This window comes from Meles meles, chromosome 1 (assembly GCF_922984935.1).
Source record: "Meles meles chromosome 1, mMelMel3.1 paternal haplotype, whole genome shotgun sequence".
Lineage (NCBI taxonomy): Eukaryota > Metazoa > Chordata > Mammalia > Carnivora > Mustelidae > Meles > Meles meles.
Window position 1 is genome coordinate 154,262,720 of NC_060066.1, and position 26,322 is coordinate 154,289,041.

At 39.2% G+C, this 26,322-nt stretch overlaps 1 protein-coding gene across 1 annotated transcript; it reads right to left on the minus strand.

Annotated features, from left to right (window-relative positions):
• Positions 1 to 1,633: 1,633 nt before the first annotated feature.
• On the minus strand, positions 1,634 to 26,308 carry TYW3 (tRNA-yW synthesizing protein 3 homolog). Its single transcript, XM_046007391.1, has 6 exons — positions 26,016 to 26,308; positions 22,975 to 23,055; positions 20,982 to 21,080; positions 20,470 to 20,541; positions 17,781 to 17,914; positions 1,634 to 1,900 (listed from the first exon to the last, which is right to left on the minus strand). Exons 1-6 carry the CDS (start codon positions 26,187 to 26,189, stop codon positions 1,681 to 1,683), a joined length of 780 nt encoding a protein of 259 aa, XP_045863347.1. The 5' UTR covers positions 26,190 to 26,308; the 3' UTR covers positions 1,634 to 1,680.
• Between the last annotated feature and the right edge of the window lie 14 nt (positions 26,309 to 26,322).

Genomic DNA, 26,322 nt, shown 5'->3' on the forward strand with positions numbered 1-26,322 from the left:
GCTGGAAGACTTCCGTGGGGATGTTAAAAGAAATTAGAAAAGTAAACATTACAATCTTATTATAAAGACCTAAAAGAGAGCAGTTCAGAGATATGATAAAAAAAAGGGAGGGAAGAAACAGCTCAACATCACGGACATCATCCCTGAGGAATTTAGAAGATAACGGCTATTTTTGAAGTCCATCTATTTTAAAAATGAGAGTGCAAAATGATACGTTAGAAGGCAAGCATCTGGGGTGCAAATCTGAGCAGAATTTACATAAAGACTTAGACAAAATATAAAATATTAGGAAATGCCAAAATCACAACTCAGTGTTTACTATGTTGTATAATTTTTTTCTTGACATTCTGATAATTTTATGTATTAGTTCTAGGACTAATAATTCTAAGTATAAATTTTATGATTTGATACTTTCTGAAAATACAGTATGAAAGCATCATTTTCTCATGAAAATAAATGAGAAATAAATAGTAACACATATGCAAAAGTCTATTAATAACTTTCTCATTTTTTGGGGGCGCCTGGGTGGCTCAGTGGGTTAAGCCGCTGCCTTCAGCTCAGGTCATGATCTCAGGGTCCTGGGATCGAGTCCCGCATCGGGCTCTCTGCTCGGCAGGGAGCCTGCTTCCCTCTCTCTCTCTCTCTCTCTGCCTGCTTCTCTGCCTACTTGTGATCTCTCTCTCTCTCTCGTTGTCAAATAAATAAATAAAATCTAAAAAAAAAAAATAATAACTTTCTCATTTTTATTTAATGTGATGCTGTCAGTACTCCTGTCATGTAAATACAGCAGGTGTCAGAACTATTATACAGAAGAGGAACTGAAAGCCTTGGAAACTCAATGATTTGTTCAAGGACCCTCCAATTTCCATGCAGCAGTCACAACTTAGACCCAAGTCTTCTGATTCCTTGAAACTTTCCAAAATAGTATACAAGGATTCTATAAAGATTCCAAGTCTTAAGTTATCACTTCTGACCTGGTTTAGTGAGAAACCAGGCCCACCTGTGTGGCAGAGACAATGCCCATGGCAAGTTCTGGTCTGTGAGAAATAATGTGAAGAGGGTTCAGGTATTTTGTCCTGTCCAACAGCAGTTGTTTTCTCCACAAAGTCAAAAGAAAGGGAAGGATTTGTCACTGGACTCCACAGTGACAAGAAGCAAGCTCTTCTCCATTTAAAGGCTGGAGATTTCAAAGCGAAAAAGGAAGTCAAATATTGTGATGACTTTTACTCAAACATTTCCAATGTTAAGGTTCTCTTGAAAGAGTCTTATAATCTGTTTTGTAGAAGTAGAAATTGAACTTAAAAAAGAGAGGCATTAAAAAGTCAATTTCACGCATCGGGCTCTCTGCTCAGCGGGGAGCCTGCTTCCTCCTCTCTCTCTGCCTGCCTCTCTGCCTACCTGTGATCTCTGTCTGTCAAATAAATAAAAAAATCTTTAAAAAAAAAAAATTTAAAAAAGTCAATTTCATTTTTGCAATGAATCTCTGTGACTAAAACGGATGGTATTTAATGAGCAAATATTATACACAGCTATTTTAAAAAACTAAGGATTTCTCTAAAATATAGAGAAAGAATAAGTCTTGCTTTTCTGAATAGCTCATACACTCAAGAAACTAAAATACTCTTGTAAAGAGCAGCTTTGTAATATCTATTAGAAACATTATTCTACCAAGACCAAATCTTAGTAATCTTCAGGGAAGATAGTAACACTGATTTCTGGGTCATCATCATTTTCACAATCTTCATCATTTTCTTCAGTAATACATTTGCCATGTGCTGCTTCTGGGTTTCTTTTCTTCTTATGAGTAAATGATGAATTATTTCTGTCTTTGATTTTCTCTTTGGGATATGAGTTAGTAATAGTTTCTTCTTCCAAAGCATGTTGTAGGCAATTATAAAACCTGTAAAGAAATAAGTATTACTATCATATTTGTGTTCTCAAACAGAATGACTGAAATACATCTATAATTTTTAAATTCTATAAATTTGATAATGTATTAACATTATCAATTGTATAATGTACAATATAAATTATATAATGTATTAACATATTAACATTAAAATATAAGTGAGTCAGAGAAATAATATGCTTCTTGCTTTTACATGATCATTTAATTAGGAAGTGTGTTTTCAGTTCTTCAAGAACACACCTGAAAATTGGGTTGGAAACACCTCTTAACAACCTGTTTTCTACCTCAACTTCTATTCCACATGTACGAGCCAAACAAAAAAGGCAGGAACAGAAGAGTAATTATTTTTCTTTATAAAAAAACGATAAATGTAATAAAATCTCACTTCAGAGAATTTGGCAAATATATGAGATTAAAAATACACTACCTCTACAGAATTACCTAGAAATAACCTCTCAATATTTTTATTCTTTCCAGTTTATTAATGTATTCTGACTTAATGTATTTATACATGTACCCATATACCTACTGCTTTTTACAGAATTATTATAATTTTATATTGTTTTATCAAATTTAATATTTATTGAAAACATTTTTTATATCACTAAGTAAACAACAAAATAACACTTTTTAATAGTAGTATAACATTATGTCATCTAGGTTGGCCTTAATTTGTTTTCAAACTTGCCCTAATATAAACAACAGTGTGACAAACATTTTTAAAAACAGTATGATCTGAGTTCCTAGCTACTTATTTAGGACAGACTGCTAGAAATATAACTGCCCGGTTAAAGGGAGAATATTGTAAATCTCTTGATAAATACCACCTGTTTTCCAGAAAGGATGTTCAAAAACATACGCTTCTAACAGCAGTACTTGAAAGATCACTTCACCCATACATTGAATATTACCATAAAAAATGACATTGATTAAGAGACAATGGTATCTTATTATTGTAATTATCATTTTTGTTTGCAAGTGAAATTGTTTTTTTAAATGTGAATTACTCTTTTCCTTTCCTCGTATTTCTACCTTGGTTTTAATTTTGTGTTACAGTAAACTGTTAGTTCCCCCCAAATTGGTCTTCACGTCTTTTCTCCTTCCATGTTAACACCTAATCCAATGCTCCACCTGACACAGCGGCTTTCTGCGCATGTGGGAAGGCAGCGAGGCGGCATGGTGTACTGCACGTGCTTCACATGCTTGCCACTGGGAAAGTTAAATGGAGGCTAATTCCAGCCTTACTGAGTCTCAATTTCCTCATTTAGAAAAGCGGACATTATTCTGTACCGAGCAGGTTGTCAGAAGGTTATAGGTGACCTACGTAAGTACTTAGCACAGTGCCTGGCACAAAGTAAGTTCTCGATATGACCATTTTTATAGAATACAAACTCTATGAGACCAAGGACCCCATCTATGTTGTTTTCTGTTTCATTCTTACCATGCAGTACAATGCTAAGACATTCGGTAAAAATAAGTGAATAAACAACCACTGAAAAAAGGTGAATATGCATGTGTTACCCTAGTTCCCCAAGCAGAGTAATCTGGAAGCTGAGAATCCCTGTGGGGATCTCATGCTTTTATGTTCTATTATAATGGCAAAGTATGACAGGGAATTTTTGACACCTATGGAATAGATTGCTATTTGGATCAATTTTCTCATTTAATTCAATGAATAGGCTCTAAAACTGCCCTAAAAAACCAAGATAGTCACCTGTTTCCAAATAGTCCAGCCAATTTTAATATGTACCTAACATGATTACACCATATCCTATCCGTATTTCAAGAACTTACTTACATACTCACCAGTTACATATACCTGATATCCAGCACCATGTCTGGCAAATAGTAGACACCCAATAGATATTTCTTTGGTGAATAAATCAATCTCAAAGAAGAGGTATAGTACAGGAAAAACAGTACAGCAGGAGGTACAGCAAAAGACTTTGGAAAATATTAACTGTTGTATAATTTTTTAGACCTTGTTCCATGGTAACAACCTTTTAATTTAATGTACCCCTATATCCTTACCCAACTGAAACCTGGTTTCCCCATAAAGACACCATCTGCTTTGCATTCTTCTCGAGTGGAGATGCTTACTCTTTCTGTATCTCACCTAACAGAGTTGGGACGAGGTCAGAATGCAGCTGGCTCACCAACACTTCACCAGACTAAACTCCTTCATCTGCCCCTCATGTCATCTACCAATATTTTGTTCAGTCTCTTACATTCATGAAAATTTCTACACCTGGCATAATCCTTCCCTCCAGGTCTTACCATCATCCGGGTGACTTTAATGACTGGTTTTCTTCTCAGCTTCCATACTGTCTATTTAGAATAGTTTAACACAATGACCCAGTAGAATGACTCATTTTATCTAAAACGTAAGTCCAAGGGCACCTGGGTGGCTCAGCTGGTTAAGTGTTTGCCTTCAGCTCAGGTCATGATCCTCAGGGTCCCAGGATCGAGCCCCACATGGGCTCCTCGCTCAGCAGGGAGACTGCTTCTCCGTCTCCCTCTGCCTGCTGCTCTGCCTACTTGGGATCTCTCTCTCTCTCTGTCCAATAAATAAACAAAATCTTAAAAAAAATAAAAATAAAAAATAAATAAAACGTAAGTCCAAAACTTCATGCCACCAAATGATGTAAATCATTTCACATCATTGTTCCATTGATAAGAATGATTCACATGATAGATGAATCACCCCTATCTGATCGTAAGAGGCTATCCATGATATGCAACTCCATTTTCTACCATTCTCCCCCCAACCCTGAACTTTAGACTCAGGTCACCTAGTCTTTTTTCTGGATTATACTTTATTCCTAGAAAATTAAAGATAAGATTAAATTGCTCTTTTATGATCATAGAGAATTAATAGCTTGTGTAAAATATCCTGTCAATCACACAAAAAAGTAATTAAAGAGGAACAGGTGCCTTACTTTAATCTTCCATTAAAGAACCTAAGAATTTAAAGCTACATCCTTGGGGTACTAAAAGCAACTGGTAAAATGGGAAATGACCCTGTTGTCTGAAAGCCAAGAACAAATACTCCAAATACGTTTTCCTTTTGTTATTTAAAGGGAATTTTTAAAAAGTTCTTTGGGAAACTTTCTCAATAAGTCAGAAATGTGTTTCGCAATTACATGCTCTCCCCTCATACGATGCCCCTTTACACAGCACTCTGAAGCCCAATTCTCAAAGTGCAATTTTCTCCACTCTCACAGACAAGAAAAAGAACTCAGAAGATAAAACGAAATGTATGCACAGGCAACTGTCTTCCTCACCCCCAAGAAAATCATTGTCTTCAGTTTCTCTACTTCTGCAGTCAGATTATCATGCCACGGGGCAACTTATACTTAGCTCTCTCCACGACAGAACTTTTCAGAGCAGCTCTAGGAAAATGAATTCTTTTTTTCAGGTCAGTTAGAGAACCATTTGCAATAAAGAGCTGATATTTCTCTGACTTCTGAAATAGGAATATAAAAATTAATGAAATCTAGCCACAATTTCATACCCTTTCAGGGTTCCATTATTCACACATAACAAAGCTATTTTCACAGATACGTATTCAGATTTTAACTTGACTAAACCCTAGCATTTTTATTAAAAAACAGGTACGTGGCGGAGCCTGTGTCAGGTGCTGGAAAGGGAGGTAAAGGACCCAGCTATGCCTCAAGCAGCTCGGGGTTTGATGGGAGCTGCAGAACTGTGAAGACACATTCAGCATGCCATGAAGAAGACACGATGAAGGGGGAGTATAGCTGGGGTACCTCGCTTCAGGTGAGATCATGAAATGCTCCTTGAGAAATACCCCAATGCTGAGGCTGAATTACAAGGATGGGCAGAAGCTGGCTAGGTACAGGAGAGGAAAAAATGAGGAACAGAATATCCAAGTGAGAAACTATACAAAAATAAAGTTATGTGTTTTCACTTTATATTATTTGCTTCTTTGATCTTAAGTAATAGGGAAATGTGTGAATTATTATTTACCTGTTTTAGTTCTGTTTTTAAAAATAAGACAGCGATACACTAAGATGGCGGGGAAGTAGGAGGAGGCACCATTTCAACCTGTACCCTAAAGTGAGCTGATTACCTACCAAAGAACTCCGACCACCCGTGAAATCAGCCTGAGATCAGAATTATACACGTCTGGATCTCTACAGGAGCAGAAGACGCCAGTGGCAGGTAAAGCAGACTGGGAGCGTCTGACCGATATCGGAAGATAAACAAAAGGGGGAGGGAGCCACCAGAGGTGACCAATTGGAAAGTAACACCCCAACACGAGAGTGCTCTGCGTCTGGGGACCAGCATTAACTTGGAGTCTGGTTGAAAGCACTCAAAAAACAAACAGCAAAGGATCGCGGCGGGTAATAGTGGGAACCTGGGCGGTTAGGGTCAGGGACCTAAGTCCCCAGACCCAGGACAGCCTCCCTTGGCACGGAGCCAGAGAGAGTGCAGCGGAGAAATCAGGTCTCCGTCCCTGAGCCGCCAGTGCACCTGAATGCCAGCGCGCCCGAGAACGAGTGGGGTCTGGCTCCCGTGAGGGGCTGGGAGCCTGGCCAGACGGCAATCCTGAAACGCGCGCGTCCCACACCCTCCCTTGGGATAGGTGCTCATAGGCGCTAGCCTGGAGCTCTGGCAGCCGGAAAAACCAGACATTCCCAGCCCGGGACAGCGGGGAAAATCTCAGTGTGCGATCTCTGCTCGGAACCTCTCTGGCGGTCTGGAGCTGCCTAGACAGCCACCGCTGCCCTGGTTTTGGGTACAACGAGGAGCTCCTGCACCCCCAGGGACAGTGACTCAGAACCGACTCTGCCAGCAGCTTTTGCAAAACATTCTGAGGCTTCTCTCTGAGAGGGAGGTTGGGGTGCTGTTTGCTCTCCTCTAAACCTCCAAAAACCATCAAAAGCTGTCAAGGCGAGAGAAAGCAGATGAAAGAACATAAAAACCCCCAAAGAACAAAAGGCTGAAAAAAACAGTTTCCTGAAAAAAAAAGAGCTCACCCCCTTGAGGGGAGCGGGAGGACCTAACTCAGGGAACATCATTGTCTGAAAACCCACGTGGCAGGCCCCTCCCCCAGAAAACCAATCAGGAAGGAAGAAAAAAAAAAAAAAAGACTACAAGAGAACAACCACCACTACTTCATAAATACCACTTACATTTTTAACTCTTTACCAATATTCTGGTTCTTTTTTTTTATACATACAGATAATTTTTTAACCTATTTACCATCACACTGAGATGTCCAGTACATCAAATTCTTTAATAACCTTCTAACCTGAACTTTTTGATACATACACCCGTGTTTTTCTTTTGTTTTTCTATTTTTTTAATTCTTTTTAAATTTTAACTTAGTTTAGTCTAGTTTATTCTTTTTTAATTTTTATTTTCTACTATACATATAGAGTTAAACTTCAAGGTAATCCCCTTTCCCCAATCAATGCTACCCCTATAGGCAAACCAGTTTCTAATCCCCCTGTAACTTAGGAAAGTTGAGTCCCTTAACAAAAACATCAAGATACCTTCAGGAAGAATCAAAATAACCTTCCTCACCCACACTGAGAATCTATAACCATTCTCCCAATTTTTCCTTCTGTCAGTGTTTCTGTGAATTTGTGTTTGTCCTGATAATATATAAATCTTATACTTGGGGTTCTTTCTGAGGAGGTTCTTCCCTTTTTTTTTTTGCTTATATATACATATTTTTTTCTCTTGTCATATACTTTTATCACTCTTTTTGTCTGTCTGTTTTTGTTTGTATACTCCACAAATCTTACCTTGTGGCCCATTTGGGCTGAGCCTTCTCTTTTATCTTCCCTTTTTTTCCTATCTCTCTCTCTCTTTTTTTTTCCTTTTTTCTTTCCCCTTTTTTTTCTTTCTTCTTCTCTATTTCTTTTTCTTTTCTTTTTTCTCTCATTTGGGTGGGGAATCCTGATTGCACAGAAGCGTTCCAGGGTGCACATTGACTGCACCACAATCGATAAGTCCAGCTGCATCTGTTTAGTCATCTCTTACCAAAATGACTAGGAGGAGGAATACCCAACAGAAGAAAAATACAGAGGATGGGCCTTCTGCAACAGAGCTAATGGCTATCGACATAGACAATATGTCAGAAAAGGAATTCAGACTAACAATTATCCAGGCAATAGCTAGGTTGGAGAAAGCCATGGATGACCAAACAGAATTGATTAGGGCAGAACTGAAAGCCACCAGGGATGATGTTCACAATGTTAGGGCAGAACTGAAAGCCACCAGGGAGGATGTTCAAAATGCTCTCAATGAGTTCCAATCCAATCTAAATTCTCTAAAAGCTAGGGTAACTGAGACAGAAGATAGAATTAGTGATCTGGAGGACAAACAGATAGAAAGAAAGGAACAGGAGGAAGCCTGGAACAAACAGCTCAGAAGCCACGAAAACAGAATCAGGGAAATAAACGATGCCATGAAACGTTCCAACATCAGAATTATTGGAATCCCTGAAGAGGAAGAAAAAGAAAGAAGTCTAGAAGATATAGTGGAAGAAGTTGTCTATGAAAATTTTCCCAATCTCACGAATGGAAACAACGTTCATGTACTAGAGGCAGAAAGATTTCCTCCCAAGATTTTAGATTCTCCAAAGTCCTCACGGCACCTTATAGTTAAAATGGGGAATTATGTTTCAAGAGAGACCCTCTTAAAAGCAGCTAGGACAAAGAAGCTTCTTACATACAGAGGAAAGCCCATTAGAATAACGTCAGACCTTTCCACAGAGACCTGGAAAGCCAGGAAGGGCTGGCAGAATATATTCAGAGTACTAAATGAGAAGAACATGCAACCAAGAATACTCTATCCAGCAAGACTGACATTTAAAATGGATGGAGAGATAAAGAGTTTCCAAGACCGGCAAGGCTTAAAAGACTATGCAACCACCAAGCCGACACTGCAGGAAATATTAAGGGGGGTCCTATAAAAGAGAAAAAAATCCTAAGAATATCATTGAACAGAAATATAGAAACAATCTATAGACAGAAAGACTTCAAAGGCAACACGATGTCAATAAAAACCTATCTCTCAATAATCACTCTCAATGTGAATGGCCTAAATGCGCCCATAAAACGACACAGGGCTGCAGATTGGATAAAACGACAGGACCCATCCATATGTTGTCTACAAGAGACCCATTTTGAACCTAAGGATACACCCAGACTGAAAGTGAAGGGATGGAGAAGCATCTTTCATGCCAATGGGCCTCAAAAGAAGGCCGGGGTAGCGATTCTCATATCAGATAAATTGGATTTTAAACTAAAGACTGTAGTCAGAGATACAGAAGGACACTACATAATTCTTAAAGGGACTATCCACCAAGACGATCTAACAATTGTGAATATCTATGCCCCCAATATGGGAGCACCCAATTACATAAGAAAACTATTAATCAAGATAAAGAGTCATATTGATATGAATACAATAATAGTAGGAGATCTTAATACGCCTCTCTCAGAAATAGACAGATCATCGAAGCAGAAAATTAATAAAGAAATAAGAGCATTGAATGAGGACCAGATGGACCTCATAGACATATACAGAACATTCCACCCTAAAACAACAGAATACTCATTCTTCTCAAGTGCACATGGAACCTTCTCCAGAATAGACCACATACTGGGTCACAAAGCAGGACTCAACCGATACCAAAAGACTGACATTATTCCTTGCATATTCTCCGATCACAATGCTTTGAAACTGGAGCTCAATCACAAGGAAAAGTTCAGAAGGAACTCAAACACCTGGAAGCTAAAGACCACCTTGCTTAAGAATGCTTGGATCAACCAGGAGATCAAAGATGAACTTAAACAATTCATGGAAACCAATGAGAATGAAGACACCTCGGTCCAAAACCTATGGGATACAGCAAAGGCGGTTCTAAGGGGGAAATACATAGCCATCCAAGCCTCCCTCAAAAACATTGAAAAATCCAGAATACACCAGCTGTCTCTACACCTTAAAGAACTGGAGAATCAACAACAAATCAAACCAACTCCACACGCGAGAAGGGAAATAATCAAGATTAGAGCAGAGATCAATGAGGTAGAAATGAGAGATACAGTAGAACGTATCAATGAAACTAGAAGCTGGATTTTGAAAGAATCAATAAGATCGATAAACCATTGGCCACACTAATCCAAAAGAAAAGAGAGAAAGCCCAAATTAATAAAATTATGAATGAAAAGGGAGAGATCACAACTAACACCAAGGAAATAGAAGCAATCATCAGAAATTATTACCAACAGTTATATGCCAATAAGCTAAGCAACCTAGATGAAATGGATGCATTCCTGGAAAGCTACAAACTCCCAAAATTGAACCAGGAAGAAATTGACAACCTGAATAGACCGATATCTAGTAATGAGATTGAAGCAGTGATCAAAAACCTCCCAAAAAACAAGAGCCCAGGACCTGACAGATTCCCTGGGGAATTCTACCAAACTGTCAAAGAAGAAATAACACCAATTCTCCTGAAGCTGTTCCAAAAAATTGAAGCAGAAGGAAAACTTCCAGACTCTTTTTATGAAGCCAGCATTACCCTGATCCCCAAACCAGGCAAAGACCCTACCAAAAAGGAGAATTTCAGACCAATATCACTGATGAATATGGATGCAAAGATTCTCAACAAGATCCTAGCAAACAGGATCCAGCAGCACATTAAAAAGATTATCCACCATGACCAGGTGGGATTCATCCCTGGGTTGCAAGGTTGGTTCAACATTCGCAAATCAATCAGTGTGATAGAACACATCAATAAGAGAAGAGAGAAGAACCACATGGTCCTCTCAATTGATGCAGAAAAAGCATTTGACAAAATCCAGCATCCGTTCCTGATGAAAACGCTTCAAAGTATAGGGATAGAGGGAACATTCCTGAACTTCATAAAATCTATCTATGAAAGACCCACAGCAAATATCATCCTCAATGGGAAAAAGCTTGCAGCCTTCCCGTTGAGATCAGGAACACGACAAGGATGCCCACTCTCACCACTCTTGTTCAACATAGTATTAGAAGTTCTAGCAACGGCAATCAGACAACAAAGAGAAATAAAAGGTATCCAAATTGGCAAGGAAGAAGTCAAACTCTCTCTCTTCGCAGATGACATGATTCTTTATATGGAAAACCCCAAAGACGCCACCCCCAAACTACTAGAACTCATACAGCAATTCAGTAACGTGGCAGGATACAAAGTCAATGTACAGAAATCAGTGGCTTTCTTATACACTAACAATGAAAATACAGAAAGGGAAATTAGAGAATCGATTCCATTTACTATAGCACCAAGAACCATAAGATACCTGGGCATAAACCTAACCAAAGAAGTAAAGGACCTGTACTCGAGGAACTACAGAACACTCATGAAAGAAATTGAAGAAGACACAAAAAGATGGAAGACCGTTCCATGCTCTTGGATTGGAAGAATAAACATTGTTAAAATGTCTATACTGCCTAGAGCAATCTATACTTTTAATGCCATTCCGATCAAAATTCCACCGGTATTTTTCAAAGAGCTGGAGCAAATAATCCTAAAATTTGTATGGAGTCAGAAGAGACCCCGAATTGCTGAGGAAATGCTGAAAAACAAAAACAAAACTGGCGGCATCACGTTACCCGATTTCAAGCTTTACTACAAAGCTGTGATCACCAAGACAGCGTGGTACTGGCATAAAAACAGACACATAGACCAGTGGAACAGAGTGGAGAGCCCAGATATGGACCCTCAACTCTATGGTCAAATAATCTTCGACAAAACAGGAAAAAATATGCAGTGGAAAAAAGACAGTCTCTTCAATAAATGGTGCTGGGAAAACTGGACAGCGATATGTAGAAGAATGAAACTCAACCATTCTCTTACACCGTACACAAAGATAAACTCGAAATGGATAAAAGACCTCAATGTGAGACAGGAATCTATCAGAATCCTAGAGAAGAACATAGGCAGTAACCTCTTCGATATCAGCCACAGCAACTTCTTTCAAGATATGTCTCCAAGGCCAAGGAAACAAAAGCAAAAATGAACTTTTGGGACTTCATCAAGATCAAAAGCTTCTGCACAGCAAAGGAAACAGTCAACAAAACAAAGAGGCAACCCACGGAATGGGAGAAGATATTTGCAAATGACAGTACAGACAAAAGGTTGATATCCAGGATCTATAAAGAACTTCTCAAACTCAACACACACAAAGCAGATAATCATATCAAAAAATGGGCAGAAGATATGAACAGACACTTCTCCAATGAAGACATACAAATGGCTATCAGACACATGAAAAAATGTTCATCATCACTAGCCATCAGGGAGATTCAAATTAAAACAACATTGAGATACCACCTAACACCAGTTAGAATGGCCAAAATTAGCAAGACAGGAAACAACGTGTGTTGGAGAGGATGTGGAGAAAGGGGAACCCTCTTACACTGTTGGTGGGAATGCAAGTTAGTGCAGCCACTTTGGAGAACAGTGTGGAGATTCCTGAAGAAATTAAAAATAGAGCTTCCCTATGACCCTGCAATTGCACTGCTGGGTATTTACCCCAAAGATACAGATGTAGTGAAAAGAAGGGCCATTTGTACCCCAATGTTTATTGCAGCAATGGCTACGGTCGCCAAACTGTGGAAAGAACCAAGATGCCCTTCAATGGATGAATGGATAAGGAAGATGTGGTCCATATACACAATGGAGTATTATGCCTCCATCAGAAAGGACGAACACCCAACTTTTGTAGCAACATGGACGGGACTGGAAGAAATTATGCTGAGCGAAATAAGTCAAGCAGAGAGAGTCAAGTATCATATGGTCTCACTTATTTGTGGAGCATAACAAATAACATGGAGGACATGGGGAGATGGAGAGGAGAGGGAGTTGAGGGAAACTGGAAGGGGAGATGAACCATGAGAGACTATGGACTCTGAAAAACAACCAGAGGGTTATGAAGGGGCGGCGGGGGGTGGGGGGGCGGGGGGGGAGGTTGAGGAACCAGGTGGTGGGTAATAGGGAGGGCACGTACTGCATGGAGCACTGGGTGTGATGCCAAAACAATGAACACTGTTATGCTGTAAATAAAAAAATAAAAATAAATTAATTAATTTAAAAAAAAAAAAAAGACAGCAACAACAAGGAGTCTAAGACATCTGTTATCCTTGCCTCCTCCTCCTTTCTACCCCCGTTTGTAGTCTGTCACCATGTTCAGTTTACATTCTGCACTATCACTCCCATTCATCTTGCTAGTCAAGCTCCTATTACTTCTCACCTGAACTGTGTGCCAAGAACCTACACCGCTGACTCTTATCTCTAGGCCATCTTATATGTCTTCCAGAATAATCATCTAAGGCTTTGAAGCCTCATAAGTAGCACTATGGATGGAAAAAGTTAACAAATTTAGCAAACATTTACTAAGCACTATTCTCATGTCAGACCCTCAGAGAATGGTAAATGAGAAACTGTCATTGTCTTTGGGGAACTCAATTTAATGGATGAACTTTTAAGTTCCTTTGTTTATTATTAATTCAATAAACATGAACTGGTTTTCTACTATGAGCTGGACACTACCTTAGGTTTTGAGATAAGAAATATTTAAAGCATGTATGAGTTTGGTTGGTGGCAGGGAGAACTCAGTCCTATTTTCAATGTGACCACCCTGTAGTTGACATACATGCAATTAATTAATGTAACTCAATAAGGTTCATATTTCTGTTTTGTACTGAGGAATAAACTGTAATGATATTGGTGAATAAGAAAAAAATCTGAACCAAGGAAATGGCTATGGGGTTCAGACTAGGACAAGAAAGATAATGAGGAAGGCTGATGGAGTACTCTAGTTAGATATGTTCCAACGGTTATTGGCTATATAGGCTCAGGACTTGGGAGAAATTTGGAGGACCTATCAATTATACGGGGAAGTAGCTGAAGGATGGGCTAGGAACAACAGGCACCACAAGCAGGAAGGAAAGTAGCAGAGTGATAGAATTTCATAGACTTGCCAATAGCTGTAGGAAAAAATGCTCCATGTCATTAACCATCAGGGACATGCAAATCAAAACCACAAATGCATCACCTCACACCTGTCAGGATGGCAACTATCAAAAAAACCCACAAGAGGCAACAAGTATTGGCAAGGACGTTGAGAAAAGGGAACCCTTGTGCATGGCTGGGGGAATATAAAATAGTGCAGTTCCTGTGGAAAACAGCACAGCAGTCCTTCGAAGAATGAAACATGGAACTACCAGATGATGCAGCTATTCTACTTCTGGGCAAACACCCAAAAAAACTGAAAGCAGGACTCAGACATCTGTACACATGTGTTCCTCGCCGCGTTATTCACAAAAGCTTAAAGATGGAAAAATCCCAATTGTCCACTGATGAGTGAATGGATAAATAAAATGTGGCCTACAAATACAGTGGAATATTATTTAGCCTTAAAAAGGAATGAAATTGTGATACATGCTACAACATGGATACACTCTGAAGACCGTATACTTAGGTGAAATAAGCGAGACACAAAAGGACAAGTATGTTATTCCACTTACGTGAGGGACTGTGCTCGCTTCGGCAGCACATACACTTACGTGAGGGACCTAGAATAGTCAAATTCAAAATCATAGAAAATAGAATGGTTACCAGGGACTGGGAGTCTGGGGAATAGGGATTTGTTGTTTAACAGGTTCTGAGTTTGAGTTTAGGATGATGAAAAGGTTATGAAGGTGGACAGTGGTGGCTGCTTAACAGTGTAAATGTACATAATGCCACTGAAATGTGCAGTTAAAACTGGTAAGTTTTATGGCATATATATTTTACCATAAAATAGAAAAGTTAAAAAAAAAGCACAACTGACCTTTGGGAATTGATTTTTACTTTTTCTCTCCAATTTGCTTTATCAACAGTACTATATGCCAATGTAGTCAGCCCTTTTACTCTTTATTTACCATTTTCTTATTATACAGTTCGTGAAGAGAAAAACATGGCTAATTTTGTTCTACTCAGACATAGTCAAATAGTGGTTTCATCTGACCCAAGTCAGTCCTGATCTCTTTTTTTTTTTTTAAAGATTTTATTTATTTATTTGACAGACAGAGATCACAGGTAGGCAGAGAGGCAGCCAGAGAGAGAGGAAGGGAAGCAGGCTCCCTGCTGAGCAGAGAGCCCGATGCGGGGCTCGATCCCAGAACCCTGGGACCACGACCTGAGCCGAAGGCAGAGGCTTTAACCCACTGAGCCACCCAGGCGCCCCTCTTATTTTTTTTTTTTTTAAAGATTTTATTTATTTATTTGACAGATAGAGATCTCAAGTAGGGAGAGAGGCAGGCAGAGAGAGAGAGAGGAGGAAGCAGGCTCCCTGCCAAGCAGAGAGTCTGATGCGGGGCTCGATCCCAGAACCCTGGGATCATGACCTGAGCGAAAGGCAGAGGCTTTAACCCACTGAGCCACCCAGGCGCCCCAGTCCTGATCTCTTATTAACAGATCCAAAGAGAACCTTTCTCTTATAATTGGAAAAGAGATCTCCAAGCTTCCTATTTTTTAGTTAGAAATCATTATATATAAAATTCTCTTATTCTTCCCATTAAGAAGTGGGTTTGGGAATTGTTTCACACAAACGAGACTTTTTTTTTTAAAACATTTTACCTCTTACCTTTGATTTTCACATTTCTAGACTATTTCTTATTGCTGACATATTACTGATTAGGACTTGACTTTTAAAAATTCTACTATAGTTATTTGAATTGTGAAACTTTGGTCCTATGTCAAACCAATTTCGTACTCAAAGTCTGATTGCAGAACTTATCACTTCCAGTATTTTTTTTTTTTTCACTTTTCCATATTGGAAGAGTAACTTTTTCTCCGCATTTGGTTGAATGTACAGCTGTTCCCAGAGGAGCTCTCTAATTTGTTCCCCCTTTCTGAATTCACGTGTAATCTTCTAATCAGTATCTTAAGACACTTTCTGCCCTTCTTTAATTTTTCATTGATTTTATATGATGAGCATGGCTCTCTTGATAGCAGCATGCATACTATAATCTCAAAACATATTTTTGAGTCGATGGATTTAAAGTGTAATTTGATTTTACAGCTGGTGAACGTGGCTCAATTAACTTCACCAGGGTGTATAGTTACTTCTCTTGGGCTATATTTATAATCTTGTTGAAATTCAAGTAAGGAAACAGAGAAACTGATTTGTTACTTCCTACATTTTAGCAAAGAGCCTCACCAGAATACAATCTAAGAAACATAGTAAACTTGTGGAATGGTACCAATAAGAACCTAGATGTAGTTCAAACTCCGTAGTCTGGTGAAGTGGCTGGGTGCTCCTTAGTACTTACTTGAAATGATCACTTCATTTAGAATGTTTGCTCAAAGCACCTGGTAGCCAGGTAACCCCTCAGCTTTTTTCAACCAGGGTTCTACTAGAAAATTAAGCTCCAATGCCCCAAGACATCCATTGTCTATAATGAGTTAACTTCTCTCCAATGTAACTACAATAGAAGATGTACACCATTGTTGCAAGAACTGAGACAGTCACTTGAATAAGTTTGTGACTTCTGTGGTTCAAATGAGGAGTCCTGGTTAGGAAAGCATGGAGGGTTTGTAATGATGTGATCACAGGTTTACTTTCTATATGTGTCACTGAAGAAGGAAAAGAGTGACCCTATCCTGAGAAGCCATGACATGACAGGGATAGGGCCAGTCATTATATAGATGCTATTTATACTAAAACTGTCTTTTAAGACAGGTATTTCTCCCAAGTTAGATGGAAGACAAATGAAGTCAATGATGTTGATTGAGTAAGTTGTGGTGGAACCCGGATTCAAATTCAGTTCTGCCTCTGGAGCCAAATTCAACACTGCTACCATTGGCACTTGTAGTCTTAGCTACTTCAAAAAAAAAAAACAAAACAAACAAACAAACAAAAAACTGTAGGTATTAAAAGAATTTTAAGCAGGCAAGTAAAATAATAGGATTCCTTTGCACTTTATAGACAGGATTCTGATGGTGATATAAAGAATGGCTTGGCAGAGAGACACACCAGAAACATTCTACTATGAGACCAGCTAATAGGGCTATTGCAGTGGCTTTAAATAAAGAAAGTGACAGTAGAGATGATCTAAGAATAATTTAGGCAGTGACTGACTGGTTGTGAGGTAGCGAAGGCAGAAGGACATTACAAACGATAAGTTGGCCATCACTCCTTGACAAACTCTGAAGTGTACATCGTGTTGATGCCAGATCACTGGCATTCCTTTCATATAAAAAAGACAGCATCACAGTCACCTCTTTGTGTCAAAACTCTGTTTTTATGAAAAAGTTGATAAGAAAGTAATGTAAGAGTTTTATTTACCAGGAGGTAAAATTTAAGAAGAGAAGGTATAAAGATGTGAATTGATAGTCATGATCTTCCACCTGGGACAATTATGGCAGTTCTAGATCTAATCCGTAAGAACCAGCCACATATGTAAAAGATTATTAAGCGAAAATTAACCAGGTTGCTTTCCTCAAAAGGAGATTCTAGATAATTGCCAGCAGATCACATTCAGGAGGCAGCGTATACCTCTTCCCTGGCTGCCTTCAACTTCATCAGTCATGGTCCCCATTGCTGTTGGGCTCTCTTACCTGAGGGATGATGTTTCTCTCCTTTTATGCCTGTTCCTACTAGTCACATCCCCTACCCTGATGGAGCTTCCCCTTTACACTCCATTTAGTAACCTTTACTGTCTGGGCTACTCTCATCTGTTACTTTGATCATTTTTTTATTACCTGTGATAAGACTACAAATAGAAAAGTTAAATGTGAGTATCAGTATTTTCAAGGATGACTTAGATACATGAGTACCATAGAAACAATCAATTAATATACCTTTCAATTCTCTTCTTGTTTTCCTCCATTTTTTGATTTGCTATCTGTAACAGGAAGTCGATATATTCCTCAGTCACCATCAGTTTTCCCTTATGGCTTAAGGGAACTTCTAAGCCATGTGTGCTCCGGATAGCCTGCAAGGAATAGACAATTTAGATACGATGACTTATGCACTAGAGACACTGAAGATAACTAAAGAAAAGTCCCATTGAGGGCTGTGTTTAAACTTAGTTTGGTTCCATTACAGGCTTTAAGTTTATGCTTTAATATACTTCAGCTAAACAAAACTGAATCAAAGGAGATTAAATAGATTTTCCCATCACATAAAGTTATTTCTTAAGAAAGTCATTCTATACATTGTCTTTTAGAAAAACAGAAAATATCCAAAAATCCAATCACTTTAACAGTTTCACTCTCACTAAAGCTTAGGAAGCTTTAATAAACTATTTAAAGAAAAGAAATAAATCTCAATAGAAGCTTCAAGAGAAAATCAAAATGGACTGAATATGAAAGAGCCTCTTAGTGCTGCTTGAGCAGAGTGTGGTTATGAGATGAGAATAAACCATGCCTGGTCTATCTCCCAAAGGGGCTGCCTTCTCCATGCTTTAGGGTTGCCAATCTTAGTAACCTCTTGATGAAACAGCCAATGTGTTCTGACTAAATCCAAACAGTGGGAATGGTTTAAGAACAGCAACAAAAACTAGCACGAGAAATAAAAACTCTTCCGTTGAACTTTTATTGAGCATCTACAGTGTTTTGGCCTCATGAAAGGGGGGAAGAAACAGAATAAATATAATATGGTCTCTGCCTTTAAGAGCTCACTTTAAAACAGGAAATAAATAAGTGAACAAAGAGTGACAAGAAACATAGGTGTTACGCCAGGAGAGACACACACACACATATGTACAAACATGTCCATGAGTGTATACAGACACATATACACAGTGCTAAGGAAACGTAGAAGAGAACAACTAACTGAGACTGAGGCCTCAGCTTTATCGGAAAGGTAGCATTTGAGTTGGGGTTTTAAGGCTAAGTGCCATTTCACCAGATATAAAAATGGGGGCAGGGGACATTCCAGCCAGAGAAACGGCTCATCTATAGTCATGGAGACATAAAAGAGCATGATACATTTGGGAAAGAGCTAAGAGTTTTCTGTCTGGCTGGAGCATAAGTATGCTAGCAGAAGATAAGCATAAATAAGGTAAGTGGAAAATAGTTTGGGTAGGGCCTCGAATACAAGGGGAAATATATGGAGACCCTGACTTTTTTAAAAGGATGATTCTGACAGTATTGGCTAGGGGGGACTAAAGGAGAAGATGGATAGCAGGAGAACGAGTCAGGAGACCACTGTAAAGACTGGGGGAGGATCATGATGGCTTAAGTAGGGGCAGTAACAGAGGGCTTGGAAGGGTGGAGTTGGGCATAAGAAATTAGAGGCAGATGTGACAGGACTTGTAAGTAACTAAAAACAGAAGACAAAGGAATGGAAAGTGAATGAACGATTCTGTTCTTGCTTGGGTTCCCAGATGGAGTGTACAGGAAGGAGACAGGGACACAGACCACTACTGTGGGCTTTGACTTTCTAGTTAGGCATGTTTTGTATTTTTTTTTCTAGGTGTCTTCTTTTGTAAGCCATCTCTATTGGGAAACGGCAAATTTGTTAAAAATAGAAAATAGGAAAGTCTAGGAAGCTAGAATGGAAGAAAACCTGAAATAGTTCAAAAGCCAAGAATCCATACAAATAATAAATACTATAGAAGTCAGAACAGGGCAAAATCACTAGGATTTGGCCATGAAAGGACTCAGAGAGGGTGGAGGCTTGCAAGGGTTTTAAAGATCATCTAGTCCAGGGTTGTCACCTTTCTCTGTAAAAAGATAGACAGCAAATATTTCTGACTTTGTGACCATACAGTATCTGTTATAACTACTCACTTTTGCCGCTATAGCACAAAAGCAACCTGGGTCAGGATTTTATCAAGTGAGAGTAGTGGGATCTGACCTCCTGTGGACTGATCTGGGTCCCAGGGAAGTAGTTTGCTGGACCCCCTGATATGGTCAAGAAAATTGAGACCCTGAGAATTGAGACCCAAGAGAATTAAGGGGCTTGTCCAAGTTCATGCAATATGGCTGTGGTAAGCCAGCAGAGGATTTCAGACACCTTGCCTATGATTCTCTCTATTACATCATGGTACTGATTACATTGAGCTTAGACTATTTAGGATAAGGAGGGCACAGAGAATCAGGTTGAAAGGAAATAGAGGAGAACACTATAAAATAAGAGCTCATGGGGCGCCTGGGTGGCTCAGTGGGTTAAACCTCTGCCTTCGGCTCAGGTCATGATCTCAGGGTCCTGGGATCGAGCTCCACATCGGGCTCTCTGCTCAGCAGGGAGCCTGCTTCCCCCTCTCTCTCTCTACTTGCCTCTCTATCTACTTGTGATCTCTCTATATATACCAAATAAATAAAATCTTTAAAAAAATAAAAATTAAAATTAAAAAAAAGAGCTCAAATGCAAATCTAAGAACTTGACTTTGCTCTATAGGAAAGAGTAAAGTACGAAGATTTCTGAGCAAGGGAATGGCAAGATTTGGGTAGGGAGAGACTAAAGACTGGGAGTCAAAGAGATTTTCAATAATCTGAATCGCTTCAGGCCCAAAGAACTGCTTTTTGCCAAAAGTTTTCTTACCAACATAGTCTTGCCTCTCTTTCCCACGGTTATGCCAGAGTTCCTGAAACCAGAATCTACTGCCACTGAATGCTGTTAAAAAAAATAAACTGTTAAATTCTGATAATCTGGTTAATTAGATAAACTGGTTAGCTCTACAAATTGCAGACATATATATAACTTCATACCTATAATTAAATTTAAAAACTAGTTAATTAAACTGACATCATATTTTTTTTTTATAGATTTAAAGCTTAGAATTAAATCTACCATTGGGGCGCCTGGATGGCTCAGTCATTAAGCATTTGACTTTGGCTCAGGTCATGGTCCCCTGGTCCTGGGATCGAGCCCCACATCAGGCTCCCTGCTCCACGGGAAGCCTGCTTCTCCCTCTCCCACTTTCCCTGCTTGTGTTTCCTCTCTCGCTGTGTCTCTCTCTGTCAAGTAAATGAATAAAATCTTAAAAAAAAAAAAAAAAAAGAATTAAATCTACTCCCATACCTATAAATTCAAGTATGATCTAAAAACGTTACCAGAGTCTGTGCATCCTGCAACTGTCGACACTGCACATGGAGAATGAGTGGTTCAAATTTCAAAATGGCATCACCGGTTGCTTTCCTCAGGGCTGGCATCTAAATAAATGAGAAATGTTAGCATCAGACACCAATACATGATCCTTTTCTATGGTGACCTTTCACCATATGCAACTTCAGTTTTTTCCAGAAACATTCAGAATCATCCAGTATCCTTTTTCTGCAATAACTTTTCACTCTGCTTTCTTGGTCCTCTTTCTCCAACCACTGATTAACCTGCCTATTCTTTTAAAAGACCTGGTTTCTAATTCTCCCATAAACCCCTTGTGTCATTCTTTCCAGTCATACCTTGGAAAGTAAACTACTACTCTATTTAATTCCAAAACAGATTTCCATTAAGGAATATGGTATATGGTATATATTTTCATTAAGGAATATGGCTGGACCAGTCCATAGAGCATGTGACTCCCGATTCTGAGGTCAAGAGTTTAAGCCCATGTTGTACCCAACATGCACAGAGCCTACTTTAAAAAAAAATAAAGGAATATGATATGAAAGTTTTATTCAGGGTGCCTGAGTGGCTCAGTCAGTAAAGCCTCTGCCTTTGGTTCATGATGCTGGGGTGCTGGGATTCAGTCCCACATTGGGCTCTTTGCTCAGCAGAGAGTCTGCTTCTTCCTCTGCCCGTCCCCGCCCTTTGTGCTCTTGCTCTCTCTCTCTCTCTCTCTCACCAAAATAAATAAATAAAACATCTTAAAAAAAAATAAAAAACATCTAAACATCTTTAAAAAAAAAGTTCTGGGGCGCCTGGGTGGCTCAGTGGGTTAAAGCCTCTGCCTTCGGCTCAGGTCATGATCCCAGGGTCCTGGGATCGAGCCCCGCATCCGACTCTCTGCTCGGCAGGGAGCCTGCTTCCTCCTCTCTCTGCCTGCCTCTCTGCCTACTTGTGATTCTGTCTGTCAAATAAATAAATACAATCTTAAAAAAAAAAGTTCTATTTAAATGCTTTGTTATTAGGTTGATGTTTGAGATGCATATATGTCTTGAGCTAGAATTTATACAAAGTGGTTATTATTTCTGTCCACCTAGTATCCTTGGGCAGTATCCTCCCTTCTTCACACCGTTTGATTCGATGGGACTGTCAATCATGACCCTATCACTCATGACTCCTGCTATCATAATCTCAGAGATGCCAGTGCCTAGGTCTGATCAAGGACAGTATTGCATTCCGGCAAAAATAACTGATCTCAAGAGGAGAACATCTAACCCAAGCAGGAAGACTCAGATGCCTCTGGGAATAATGCCGCGATATTAGCAAGAAGTCCTTTTCTGTTGGGGCTGCTGGCAGTTATTTTTCCTACCACAAAAACTGTCTACAGCAGAAGAGAATATGGGTCAATATGCAGAAAGAACCAGTACCCAAAGAAGGAGATGAAGAATGAGTGAGTACCTTAAGACAACACTTGAGTACCTGAATAGCTAATGTAAAGTGCCCAACTAATACAAACTCATATGAACTCATTTTAATTTCCAAAACTAAATAACCCAGGATAGATAGGAAGCTTTACAAGAAGCAACCGAGATAAATAATGTATAACTGATTTATGTCTGTTTGCTGGTAATATATAGATAGTACTATCCCTTTCTCTGAGCTACCTTCTCCTTGTATAATTTATTCCAGGTTACAGAGTTATCAAATGGTAGAAGTGAAATTCAAATTTTTTATCTACTCTGTGTCCAATATCCATGAACTCTCTGTTTAAGGGGATGTGTTTTGTTCAGCAATAAGTAATGCTTATTGCTTATATACATATTTATACTTTTATCTCCCAAATCAAAAAAGTCACCGTAATGAATTCTCCCAGGCTTTCTAATCTTCAGTCATTATAATTAAGCACATAAATCCATCTTGAATGTGCTATTCTTTTCATAAATGTATTTAATGTGCGTCTGAACTAAAAATTTACTTCTAAGTTTATATATAAAAACTTACCACATCATCTTTTACACAAGGTTTGTGTGTAACCAGTAGCCAGCAACAGTTTTGCTTTTGAACCTCAAAACCATTTATACCCTAAAATAAAAAAAAATTTAATTTAGTCATATAATATTTACATAAATAATAAGTACAATGCATAGCATAATTGTAAACTTTCTTAGATTAATAATCCCAAGTGGTAATTTTAAGTATTACTGAGAACAATTCACTAGGTTTTGGGTAAAGTTAACCCGAAACAAAAATGAAACCAAATTATTTGGTATAGAAAGAAAATAAATTGTTTATTAAGATATAAAAACTTAATATTTTCTGATATATAGTCATGATTTTGTCAGAAGAAAAGGGATTATAGTAAGGGGTTATATGCTAGCAGCCTGAGTTGTACTGTAGTTGTTTTATTGGCTTGCAAAAAAAAAATTTTTTTTTTTTTGAGAGAGAAAGAGGACAGAGGCATGAGAGGGGGGTGGGGTAGAAGGGGCAGAGGGAGAGAGGGAGAAAGAATCTTAAGTAGGCTTCCCGACCCTGAGATTATGGCCTAAATTGAAATCAAGAGTCAGATACTCAACCTACTGAGCCACCCAGGTGCCCCTTGGCTTGCACAAAATTTAAAAAACCAAACAAAAAAAACAACTTGGAATTCCCTTTGTAAAAAAAGCACTGTACCAATCCCACATAGGACCTGTTACTTTTTAGTGACAGGTGGACTGTTTACACCCTTATAATATGTCTCTAGTTTCTAAAGGCATACATTTGTAACACCGGGATTAGACTATATATATAGAACCAAAGGGCAGAGCTAGGACTGCAAGGTCAAAGCTTCAAGAAGCAATGCCTTAATATTAGGGGTTTTTGTTTTGTTTTGTTTTGTTTTTTATTAACTGAAAAAATGTTTATTTGTAAAGTTCTATTATATTCTTTGGTTATAAATAGATTCTACCCTCAAAGAGGTTGGAAAGAAGATGCAGGGAACCACACTTAGTTGAAATCACTGTACTTCTACAAAGTGACTGTTTTTACAGTGAGTTCACAGGAGACTTGGCTGTCTAGCTTTGTAAAGAGGAAGAGCTGTGCCTTCCTCTAAGTAACTGGTTTGCTTTCATTGAATGACCTCAGTGACATTTATCTGATCTTATGCTGGCTGCTCTAAATGTTAGAAACAAATGTGTGACTCACCTCTAGCAAATTTACAGAATCTAGGGGCATATTTAGGAACTAAAACTATCTCTAGTTTCATCTTGCCTATAGTCCCTTCATCGAGATTTTCTCACTTTTAAATTTTCTTCTTATATTGCTTTTCTGTAAGTTGATGCAAATCCTTCCCAAATATAAGGCTAAATGAAAATAAATAATATACATAAAATGAAAAGAGGTTCAGAAGAAGTCCTAAGGCAGTTCAGAAGAAGCAGTCATTACTTACAAATGGGCGTGTATGCTTGTGTTCAGATGGGAGAGGGAGTTTTGGAAGCCACATCTCAAATATACAGAGATGGGGGGAAACATTTCAGGAAAAATAAATATGAACAAAGGCAAGGGCAGGTAAATATAAGATGAAAAAAAGACTAGCTCAGTTTTAGTAAAGAGATAAACATGAAGAGAAGTAGCAGAAAATATCAGAGCAGCAGAAGGGTTGGAAGGTATACTAGAATAGAGGTATGAGTTTTGTGTTGGAAAAACGTGTAATAAAAGATTTCAGCATAGATTAGTGACATGTACAGAATTCTCTTTAGGAAGGTGGATCTGTTAACAGTGTGTAACATGGTTTGGGGTAGAGAGATGGTAGATCAGTGACCTATCAGGAAAACGCTGCAGAAATCCAGGTAAAATAGGGCAGTAGATGAGAGTGTAAGCCCAACTAGAGTGCCACAGCACAGGAGGCAATGGTGGCAATATAAAAATATTCTACCTCGCTAACCTGGGGGACCAGCAAATTATCAGTCAAGGAGGGATCTAAAAAATGAGCTTGTGTGGAGGACATGGGGAGATGGAGAGGAGAGGGAGTTGAGGGAAACTGGAAGGGGAGATGAACCATGAGAGACTATGGACTCTGAAAAACAACCACAGGGTTTTGAAGGGGGGGGGGGGGTTGAGGAACCAGGTGGTGGGTAATAGGGACGGCACGTACTGCATGGAGCACTGGGTGTGATGCCAAAACAATCAACACTGTTATGCTGTAAATAAACAAATAAACAAATAAAAAAAAAGAGACAAAAAAAAATGAGCTTGTGAGTGTGCTTTCATGCTTTGAATTCAATCCGAATAGTAATATTGGCATGCATTTAACTTTCATAGCTCACTTAATATGGGCCAGGCATGATGCTAAATGTTTCAAATTATCCCATTTCTACTTCATAAAATCCCTAAGAAGCCGATACTCTATTATCCTCAGTTCATAGAACAGGGACGGGTTGAGTTTAGATAACCTTCCTAAAATCACAAAGCCAGTAAGTCCCATAATTAGCTTAGAATCTAAGCAGTATCACACCAAAGCCTGAGGGCTTGACCACTATTCTCAGACTAACCCACACTGCGCTATTTTATTTTGCATAATGTAAAAATAACCAGAACTGTAATAACGGAGCGGGCCACTAGGAGGCAGTAAGCGCCTTCACTCCGGAGACTTTCTATCTAGCAGTTAATTTGGTAGGGCGATGGAAGAGAAGAGCTTCCCAGCATCGCCCCGCCGGAAGTCCTTAAATTCCCCCACTATTCAGAATCAAATTCTCTATCCTTGCAACTCCAGAGCATTCTCAGGCCAGCAGTTTCGCCATCACTGGGGGCCGGTCAGAAATACATAGTGTCATCAGCTCCATCCCAGAATTACTGAATCAGAATCTGTGTTATAAAAGGGCACCCGTTGATTAATAGACCCGTTGAAGTTTCAGAAGCACTGGCCTAATTCAACCTCTAAGTTTCATAAAGAAGCCGAAAGCACCCATCAGAAGGACAAACACAGGCTGGACTGGGGTGCACTGGGTGGACACAGGGCCCCCGGTGTTGCACTCCGCAGGGCTGGCGGGGAAACAAAAGGGCCTCACCCCGTCTAGGAGGATGATGCGCCCCGCGCAGGAACTGGTGGTGAAGTACTGTTCTCGCCCATTCAGGAGCTGCACAAGTTCTACCACATCCTCGTCCACACTGCCCTTCCGGCTGAGGTCCGCTTTGCTCAGACACTGGGCCTTCCATTTCCTGAACTCTGCGGAACGATCCATGCGAGGAAGGATTTAGTCTTTACTTTGACATCAGCCCTCACCCTTCCCTGGGGGAAGCCATTTTGAGGCGAGTGGTGGCCGGAAAGGCCCAAACTTCCTCCTCGTTCAGAGTTCGGGAGTGCGTCGTGCCCTC